At 47.0% G+C, this 10,976-nt stretch overlaps 1 protein-coding gene across 1 annotated transcript; it reads left to right on the top strand.

Annotated features, from left to right (window-relative positions):
- Positions 1–6,112: 6,112 nt before the first annotated feature.
- Positions 6,113–7,976, top strand: LOC115309830. Its single transcript, XM_029968080.3, has 3 exons — positions 6,113–6,403; positions 6,562–6,701; positions 6,785–7,976. The coding sequence occupies exons 1-3, from the start codon at positions 6,172–6,174 to the stop codon at positions 7,862–7,864; spliced, it is 1,452 nt and encodes a 483-aa protein (XP_029823940.1). The 5' UTR covers positions 6,113–6,171; the 3' UTR covers positions 7,865–7,976.
- Positions 7,977–10,976: the final 3,000 nt, after the last annotated feature.

The raw sequence follows: 10,976 nt of genomic DNA, 5'->3' as shown, positions 1-10,976 counted from the left end.
CTCGCTCAGGCCACTAAAGTAGTCAGACATTGCAACAAAGACGTAGAATCAACAACTCAAACGAGAAAAAGAGCAGGGGGACTCACACCGCGGCGCCGTCAGCATCGCATTGCAATGGTTTGTTGAAGCGGAACGAGGCGCTCCTTGCCCACACCCCATCGCGCATGCGCCGCGCCGGTAGGTGCCATTAGGGACGGTCCGGTTAGTTTCTAAATATGAGTTGCTGTATAGCTTCGGCAATCATGGAAACTCATCCGCACACCTATCTGGGAGCGGCGGCGAACTGGGGTCTTCGCAAGCTGACGACGCAATGAAAAATTATAGGCTCCGCGAGGTTCTAGACGTTTGCGAGCCCGATTTCCCAATCCTAAAAGCTGAAACAAATTATTAAGTTCATCATGTATCCACAACGATACCAATTTATCACAACCGCAACGACAATAAAATATAGCGCGCATAGGAACAGGCATTTATTACTTTATTGATTAGGTTCAAAGCCGCTCGGAGTACCTATTATGTCCTCCTGGTTCTAGTCTGAAAACTGGAAAGAAGTCTTTATCCATTATAACTATGTTCTCAAACCTTACTTTTTTTATGAGAGGTACAAGACGATAACCCAGACATGTCGCCTTTTCAGAATAGGTGGTCATAAAAAGATACCCGAACTTCAAAGTCAGATCGCCAGTCGGCCCGGAGGATATCGCTATAGAGAGCCTACAAGCTATAGCTGGAGCCTACGAGTAGCAAACGTGCCTACAAGCACACACGCAGATAGCCACAACGCAACAAAAGTGACAAAAAGAATGACCATGCAAACGCATTACAAACATTGCAGCAGTCAGAAAAAAAGCAAGACTGAAAACAGAGGGGGCACTTTGGGGGCTTCATCCGGAAACCAAAACAAAAAGTGATCGCGAATAAAAAACAAGATTGCAGACGGCACAAATGCCTCGGTGTTTAAAGAAACAAAATCAAAATTGCGCGTATAATATCTACGAAGTGGCTGATAAAAGGTCGAAAGCCTACAAAACAAAGTAATAATAAATAGAAACAGCCCGACGGCTCCAACGCGAAGTCCGCGCAAAAAGAGACAAAAAACAAAAATGCGAACGCAACACGAATGACAGCGGTAGCTTTTGCGTTGAAAAAAGGCATGTTGAAGACTTTCCTTCAGCCCGTGTGCTGTACAATATTTGCAATGGGTCTTTGATTTCAGTGGAAGTGATTTAGGAGACGTGTCTCAGAAGATGTGTGCATGCTTTGGTGGAACGATTGTGCAAAATGGTGCATGTGCTAAAAAAAACTGTTCTTTCTTTGTTTGTTTGTTTTTATACGCGGGCGTTTATGATCGGATCTCCTGCGGTGGAAGAAGCGGAAGTACGTATGCGAGCTATTCTGTAGAACCACGGAACCAGGGCGACGGCAGTAGGGGGCCAGGGAGGATACTGCGTAACCAGGCGAATATTTTGCAACGGCAGCTGCCGGAGGGTAAAGGCGGGAGAGGGGAGGGAGGGGGGGCTATAAAAGACTGTCGCCGAAAAAGATGGCGTTGAAGGAAAGGAAAAACGTCGGTGATTATGCGTCTGTGCGGGATAGTGTCACCGTTGTTGGGGGAGGTAGAGAGCAGTACCAGCGGTGGCCTACAGGACGGAAGGGGAGGAGGAGCGAGAGGAGACAGACTTTCGGTGTGTGAAGTAACACGGGAAGAGGAAGAGCAGTGCCTGTGCTGTAGAGTGGGTCTGGCGCTCGTACACAACCATTTTTTTTTTCCTCGAATAATCACAAAAAGCTATACCCGCAAAAAAAAAAACAAAAAAACTTGCAGCTCTTTTTTATTTTGGTGAAGAAGGAAGAGCAACGGAGCTGTAGCTTCAGTTCTCGGCGGTGGCTTTCCATCTGTTCTTCTTTCGCAAGGGAATGTGAAGCGCTCGACGCGGTGTAACTTAAAGGGATTGTCAGGTCAAATTTTGTATTCGAGAAAACAATCGAATATCATTGTTTTTGCCTCGAGACGGATCGTACGTGCAATATCTGAATTTTATATGCACCTCTGCGCGAGTAATTGAATTTATACCGCTCCAATCGCATTCTAGCGTAAACGCTGCTTTCGTTGGCAACATTGAAGCTCTGACGTCACAATACACAACGCGAGCGTTTTTGTCTCGTCGTTTGCCTGCGAGTGAACGCCTCAGCGTGCTTCGTTTTTGTTGTTGTGCTCGACTTGTTTCGTGGTTGGGTGAGATTTTTGTTGCGCGGTTGGGTGCCACAACCACCGGGCAGTGCATACGAGCAAAGAAATGACGCTCCACACTTTTCCGCGAGACGTGCAGTGACGAGCAAAGTGGATTGTCGTCATGCGTAGGGACTGGGTTCCTGTCAAGATCGAGATCCCACCTATGCAGCAATCATCTCACAGAAGAGAGCTACGAGCTAAGCTCTAAGCCGACAGGAGGCTTGTACGCTGAGGTGTGATGCTGTGCCAACGATATTAAACTACGTCCACCCCAGGGTGTAAGATAGGCAGGTGGGGAAACGAGAGCCAAATGGGCGACCGGATTGTGTCCCCCTTGATTTTCTTTTTTTCTGTGGCGCCATCTATGTGGAGCACCGCGAACTCTCACTCCGGGTGGGCGACCGGGGGCGACCGGCTAAACTGACGAAGATGATTTCTCGTGGATTTTCAATCAAGGAATGTCGTGCTCTCGGTTTATTTTGCGCACTCTCCGATAAAGTTCCATGCAAATTCGATTCCAATTTTTTTCCTCTCGCCGCAGCGCCATCTGTAGCAAATCGGGGGTACCCGCAAGCAGACGAGTACACAATCCGGTCACGGCGCTGCGGTAGGCTTCTATGGGCCGTTTCCCCACCTGTCTATCTTACACCCTGCTCCGGACTCAGTTCAGCGTCCGTGCAGAAGCAGACAAGAGCAGACGGCGATATATCAGACGACACTCCTCGTCCGTCTCTGCTCGCGGTGCCATTTTTCGCAGCTCTGCTGCGAAAAATGGCACCGCGAGTTACGGTCGATTTTTCGCAGCGCAGTAATGCCGATACGGAGGTTGCATTTCCTCTTATTTATGATAATAACGTACCCGCGGTGGACGCGGAATTGAGATCATAACCGAGGGTAGGAATTTGCTTGATTATGATATTCTGAAAGCGTTTTAGGCACCTGCTCGCGCTAGGTTTGGCTCCCTGTGGTGAGTGTTGAAATATTGGCTCCCGTAATTTGTTTCTTTTTGATGCTATCTGGGGATCCACAGTGTTGATATTCTTACTTACAGACACGGGAAAGGAATTGCCCTGTTGATAGTCCCCGCCTTCAGCTGCTCTTGGATGCATATTGACGACTCCATTACATTGCAGAGGCCTGGGATTTAGTGCTTTGGCACTCGCATGTCCCGGTAGCTGAGCATAATACTGCATGCTTTGTCCGCTGGTATCTGTGGACGACCACTAACGGGCCTGGAAAAAACGCCGAGAATCGGCATTTTTGCCGATTCTCGCTTCAACTTGCCGCCAAAGTTACGGTCGATAACTGTCTTGGCCAAGACGCTATCGTCAGGCCTTCGTCGTCGAGGACCGCGCTATGCCGCCAGTGACTCCCGACGCAAAATCATCCTGATGCCGCGAACCTATCGTCAAAGTGCAAAGATTCCCTTTGAGGGGCATTTGCCGCTACCTTCGTGACTTGTAACCGACTATAGTTCAGAACTTCCTGGCTGAATCGAACAGACCTTGATTATGCCGCGAAACCGAAACCAACAGCTAGGCCATCATGATACAAGAGTTTGTAATTAGCGCGCGTGCAGCCCGATATCTGTTAGACCCGCGTGTGAAAATGGAGCGTGACTACGATTCACCAAGCTCGTTAAGGTTAAGTGACGACATGTATTTGAACGGCTCGCCGTTAGCCTTTGACCCGTGGACATCGCCTCTGAGGGAATGACCCGCAGCCTCATCACCGATCCAGTGGATCCGCCGAAATGTGTACCCAGATGCCGCTTCGTGTACCTAGGTGCCGCTTCAGAGGCGAAATCTGCATCCTTTGCTTTGCAAGCGCGCCCCACTTCGATTGGCGTCCGTCGCAGTTGTGTTTGCGCGAAACGGCATACGTTTGCTCGAAGATTATGGCTGTCTCTACGAGTAATATCCTGCTAAAAGACGTAAAAGGCGTGACATTTTTTCCACGTGCTTGGGAACTGCATTAAAAGAACCGTATTCCAGTAGGGTACTGCCTAGGAGACTATATAATTCAAAACAAAATACAAGATATCCATCGACCAACGCTTGTTATCCCGACCATCCGACAAACCTTTTGCGTTTTGTGAAGTCACGCAGCAGCTACGGATGTCAGCCATTGACACTGGCGAAATTCGGGGTGCAGTTTCGTACATAGGCTCATGAAAGGTTTAATTAATAACGGGAGATCATATATCAAAATAAAAATGACGTTTGTCTATATGAAGGCTCCCTCGACGTAACGAGCGCAAGAACTTAAGTACTTCCGGTTTTGACCGGACAATCCCTTTAAGGCGATAGCGGCCTCGCGGCGGTTGCGGAGCCATTCGCGATGCTGCGCACATCGCCGCTCGTTCCGTTCCCGTTGTTTTACCTCCGAAGAAATGTTGCCGCCATCTATGAGCGACGGTAGCAGCCAGTTGTCTGGTTGCCGAGGCTGGAAATGTTTCCGCGATCTATGAGCAACGGAGGCAAGCAGACAACCGGCAAATGCAACACTCTGAACAGCTACCGCCATCTATGAGCGACAGGGGCAACCAGAGTGTTGTGTCGACCACGGATGTCGACATTTGTTTTGTACCGGACACGATCCTGGGGAAACTAGCCCTTAACAGTTCCGCTGTAAAAAGAAACATAGAACAACAAAAAGACAGACGAAAGACGCCACGGCGCAGCGGCGTCTGAACCAAAAAAATAAAGTAAAATTAGAAAGACGGACTCAGTGGCGAGAATGCCCTCCGAGTGCTGGCATTTATCGAGTGTAAAGAAAGTTAGCCATTGACTAAAAGTATGCAATATATTCGGCGTTGTAGGCGTTACCAAAAAAAAGGTAATGGAGTACGTTACTCGTTAATTGCTAGATAAAGGAACTCATTACCTACCTACGTTACCTCAAAATGAAAGGAACGCGTTATTGTTACCGTTACCGATAAAAAGTAACGCACGTTACTTTTGTGTTACCTTTTAGTAATTAATTGGAGATAACAGCGTTGTTTTTTTTTTTTTTTTGACGACAGCGTGTTTTGACGGGGTGGTTATCATTTGAGCCCGTTCTCGTTTCGCCCTTCTCACTTGGCCCTTCTCAAAACAACCATTCTCAAAAGGACCTTCTCGCTTTGACCTGTCGCATTTGGCCCTTTCCCGTTTCGTCCTTCGTATTTCAACCCCTCTCATTTGAGCCCGTTCTCGTTTCGCCCTTCTCACTTGGCCCTTCTCAAAACAACCATTCTCAAAAAGACCTTCTCGCTTTGACCTGTCGCATTTGGCCCTTTCCCATTTCGTCCTTCGTATTTCAACCTCCCTCATTTGAGCCCGTTCTCTTTTCGCCCTTCTCCCTGGGCCCCTTTCAAAACAACCATTCTAAAAAAATATCTTGCTTTGACACGGCACATTTGACTCTTTCTACTCCAAATTTGTTTTGTTTTTTGGGGTAATATATATTCATAAATTCACTAATATTTCCTGTTGTGTGTGTGCCACGCTATTGGCTTAATCTCTCTGCCAATGATTTTAGCCGTGGGTCGTGGTCGTGGACAAAAGCTACTGCCTGACTAAACAACAGACCAACTACTTATCGCAGACAGATCACAGTCCGAAATGTCACTTTCTTTGAGGTCGCACTTTGCTTGGAAACAGAGTTTCCAAGCAAAGTGTCCATTGTTTTCTTTCTTTTCTTTGTGTTCGTTTAGAGAAAGAGAAGCAGGCGACATTGTACAAACGTATTACGTTATCTATAGTGTTTGTATTTTTGGGGGGTGAGAAGTGTGTGTGTGTGAGGGGGGGGGGAGTGGGGAACGCCGGATGGGAGAACAACATAGGTCGAGAGAAAGTGGGGACTGTGAATCCAGTTCTTTTGTTGTCCGGGGTGGGCCGTGGGTGGTGGGAGCTGAGTCATAAAACGCTGAACCGTCAACTTGCACCCGGAATTCCATGATCGAATCGTCGCTTCACTCGACAGCGAGACGTCAGTCAGGGAAGATGGACAAGTTTGTTCTAAGCGAAACGCAAAAAAAGAAATTGTGTCTTCACCTTGAAGGCTACAAGTATTACAAACGACGACAGAATGCAAACGGAACGATCGCGTGGCGTTGTTGCCGTTACACTTCATCAGGATGTGTGGCTTCGATATTGACCGAAGAAGACAACGTGAAAAGCAGATCACGTAAGTTGCTATATTCGATTTGCCTTTGACGGTCTGTTTCAGCATGATAGAAATCGCTATTTGTTTTCGTTCCTTACTTACTCTTATCAGCACCACTTAGTACAAGCCTAAAGGCAGTTAAAGTGTCATTGCCCATTCACGTTCCTATTTACTTATAGACGATCATAACCATGCACCAGACGAGGCGACGCTTGTGAAGGACCAGCTGCGCGTGGCACTGAAAAAGGCAGCAGCAGCCAACCCCAATACGCCCGTGCCAAGGTTGTTTCAAGAGGAACTTCTCCGAACTTGTTCTGCAGTAGGTTTTACATTATTACATCTATCGCGTATAAAGAAGTATTATTCAAAGTTAGCTGAACCAAATCACTAAATTTATTCTAGGTGCCAGATGAAGTCGCAGCAGAAGTACCCACGTTTGCCACCCTCAAGGATACGATGTATCGGGAAAGGCGTTCAGCGCAGCCACCGCTTCCATCATCAGCCTCCACTCTGCAACTCAACGACGCCCACAAAAAGACAGAAAGCGCAGAGCCGTTCCTGGTCGTCGACGACCGCAGTGATCCCTCGTCTTGCATACTTGCCTTCGCTACACGAGATGGAATGCAGCGGCTGTCGTCAGCCAAAATTATTTTTGCGGATGGGACGTTTTTTGTTGTACCGCACATCTATGACCAACTTGTAACCCTGCATGTTGTAACCGACGGCGTGCATAGCGCAGCGGTTTACTTCCTGTTGTCGGGTCGGTCACGACAAACCTATGTCCGTGCTTTTCAAGGGCTCAAAGCTGCATTCATATCGGCTGGGATTTCATTCTCGACCCCTGATATTTTCATGACGGATTTTGAGCAGGCGCTTATTGGTGGTCTGCGCGACGTGTTTCCTCAAGCTGCTCATCGCGGGTGCCATTTTCACTTTGCGCAAAGAGTATGGGCTTCCGTTCAGAGGGCTGGGCTCCAAAGTGCATATTCCAGTGATAACCAAGTAAGGGCTCTGATTCGTAAGCTCGTGGCACTTTCCTTTGTTCCGCCTTGTGATATCCCTCGCGCCTGGGCGTTTCTGCATCAGGAGGGTCTATTGCTCGGTATACCGGAGCTACCTGCTGTACTCGATTACTTCGACGCGACGTGGATAAGTGGCATTTTCCAACTCGAACAGTGGAACCACCATGGAAACAGGGGACCCAGAACCAACAACCACATGGAGGCATGGCATCGAAAAATCAAAGGCATGTCAGGAAAAGCGCACCCGAATCCCTTCGCGTTCATTGATTTAATCAAGAGAGACGAGGCCCAAACAAGAGTCCTCTTGCTTCAAGTTGCAAACGGGGGAGCCGTACGTGCGCAAGGCCGCAAGTGGGCCAATAAAGACAGAAAACTGGCGGAGCTTGAAGGCCGTTTCAACAGCGGCGCCATTTCGCTTTTTCAATTTCTAAACTTGGCTCAAGCTTTTTCTGGGCTGTAAGCATTGTTCAGAGCTTTAGCCGGAAAAATAAACGCGCGAAAATGTTGCCGTTGACTCGTTGTACGAATGTGAAAATGTGTGAAAAATAAAACCAAGTTGTTCGTCCGTAAAAGATGGTATCCCTTTCTTCGAATGCAGAAAAATGAATTCGACAAAGCTTCATATTGCCCGTTCGCGCACGGGCAATATGAGAATGGGCCCAGTTGCGAAAAACCGATTCGGATCTTATGACAATATTCCACCGAGGCGGACGAAGTGAGAATAGGACTAAATACGTAAGGTTCAAATGCGAATGGTGCGTTTTCAGATGGCGGGCAAAAAGAGAAGGGGCCCAGTTGCGAAAATACTGATTCGGACCATATGAGAAGGTTCAAACGAGGCGGACCAGGTGAGAATAGGACGAAATCCGCAAGGTTCAAATGCGAATGGGACGTTTTCAGATAACGGGCAAAATGAGAATGGGCCTATTTGAGAAAAACCTGATTCGGATCTTATGAGAAGGTTCAAACGAGAAGGACCAAATGAGAATGGGACGAAATGCGCATGGTTCAAATGCGAATGGGACGTTTTGAGATACACCCGTTTTGACGCTGGGACAAAGGGCGTTGGAGTTGGGGTTTCTCTAAAGTGGATCTTTTTGCGTGGTGGAAAGACGCACAATTTTGAAGGTATGTGGAATGAGTGCAATAGTTAATGACTTGGCGCATATTCTACCTATCAGCTATAGTCCAGACAAAGCCGACGCTACAACTTAATGGGGCCCATCAAGCCACATTAAAAGCGCAAGTCACTGGGTCTTTTTTGTTTATGATTGGTTCAGCAATCATATAACACTTACAGAAACACGGCGAACACCATGATGCTGCCTTTTTGACTGACTGATCACGTCAGCTCGTAGCGCCGGTTCCGTCCGGACTATAAGGTACAACGAAATATAGAAACACGAAACAAATATATATGTGTGTTTTTTTTTTTAGTTTTGGGAAGAAGATGTAACGAATAACGTAACGACGCTACCCATCACTATTTTGAAAAATTAACGAGTATGTTACTACGTTAGTGAAAAAGTAACACTTTACCGGTAACGACGTTACTTGTAACGTGTTAACGTCAACATGATTGTATTACTGCAAACGAGTTTCATTTTTATTTGCGCTATAACGCCCTCTTTTGGTAGTGCGAGCTGAACACTAATAAGTATTCAGCTGGACACTAATACCAGTGAGGAGTGGCAGGTACTCTTTGAAGCTCCGTTTTTTGCAAATCACGTGTACCAGAACATTCATTTCGCTAATGAACTGATATTTTATATGTACAATCGTCTCCACGCAGAATATTGATATTGTGGTAATGAATATATTGCCGTAGGTGTTCTCCTGCCTTTTACTTTTTACAGTAGGCGATGTCGTCAGAAGGATATATTAGCTAGACTGTTTTTTCACCCAGACCGGTATGAGCAAGACGTTCATGGAAACTGTGATGCCAACAGCGAAGGAAAGGGCTTTAGATTGATCGGAACACGAGAGTTGAGCTGTAGCTAAGTTTTGAAAGTTTTAGATGTTTAAGTATTAAAAAAGAAAAAAACTGCGCGAAGATAGGTTCCTGCTTAGCATGTCTTACATAAACTGTGACTTTTGAATGTTTTCATGGCTAAAAAGACAAAACTAGTCCTTAAAAGGAAAAAAAGAAAAATATTTTTAACGCAAAGAACATAACTTTACTGACGAAGTTGTAAAAAGTGTTTTGACGATTAAAGCGAGAAAAAAAATTAAAATATATAAATCATGAGCTATTCCACTGTGCGAAGGTGGATGACCAGCGAAGCTGTTTAATACAAGACACAGACCCGCCCCGAGGAGCCGGCGGAAACTAGGCTCGCGCGACGGGACCGCCACCCGGCGGAAATTAGACACGCGCGGCGAGACCGCCACCCTGGGAGAGCGGAAGGAAAGGAAACTAGGCACGCAAGGACTTAGAACGACGACAAAGAGAGAGCGGTGCGAGCGTAGACATGGCCGACGCGGGTCACACAGCGGCAAATCTTTGAGAAACCTTTATTATCTACCTGGAAGTCTACTGATCTTGAAAATGGTGCCTATTGATAACTAATCTACTGAAAACCCATATTCAAGTGATAAGTCGTATAAGCTTTTGTATAGAATGAGGTAATTTTGCATCAAATTCGGGACCTGAGTTTTTGTTGACGCACACGAAAAATCCACCGAACTTTAGCCATAAACAGCTGCGCTGTAAAACAAACGTCGTGATACTTTTTTGTTGCTTCCCTCCTGCGGAGATAGGTAATGCTAATGTGTGTCGAGGAATTCGTCTGCTAGCGGAGAATCCAGGCTCGCCAGGGGCGCTGCGATCAGTTTTCACCCGCGGGCCGCGAAAGTTACGAGTAGTGATCTTCAATATACTTGGAAATACCGCCTAGAACATAAGGCCTGCGCATGAAGCTATCGCGTTAGCGACAAACACGCGCGTGTGCTGGTTATGGATTTCGCACTCTGTGCTCTTTATTTGTAAATGTTAGGATAGTGTGTATTCGACCAGCGGCTTGTCGTCTTTTGGAGATGCTTGTAGGTGAGAGTTGACGAGAGCCTCGGCAAACAGTGGACCAATGTCTCACATATTCTGCACAGTTCTTATTCACGCTGCGACGTAATTTCTCACTTGCCCTTCCTCGCTCTCCTCCCGTTATTTCACCGTGTTTAGTGTAATGTGGGACGGGATACAGGAAATTTTATTATGTATTTGAAATGTGTCGTTTTTATTATTTGCACTAGTAGTATATGACTGGCTTTCCACTTTTTACACACTCCAGCACCTTTTCGTGAGGGTTCTGAATTGCAAACCTCAGTCAAATTTGGGGGTTTTACGTGCCAAACCAACGACGGGCCTCTGGCACGCCCCAGCAGAGGACTGAGGATTAATTTCGACCACCTGGAGATCTTTTGACGTGCAACCGAAAGCTCGCTTACACGGCGCCTTCTCCGCAATAAGCCTCCGTCATATTGCGGGCACTTCGGTCGGGATTCGAACCCGCCACCTGGGGATCCGTAGGCCGGCGCTCTCGCCTCGGAGCCACCGAGGCGGAATTGCAAACCTC

This window comes from Ixodes scapularis, unplaced genomic scaffold (assembly GCF_016920785.2).
Source record: "Ixodes scapularis isolate PalLabHiFi unplaced genomic scaffold, ASM1692078v2 PGA_scaffold2__306_contigs__length_199485367, whole genome shotgun sequence".
NCBI classification, from domain to species: domain Eukaryota; kingdom Metazoa; phylum Arthropoda; class Arachnida; order Ixodida; family Ixodidae; genus Ixodes; species Ixodes scapularis.
The sequence above is the reverse complement of the archived record's forward strand: the minus strand, read 5'-3'. Positions and strand labels throughout refer to the sequence as shown.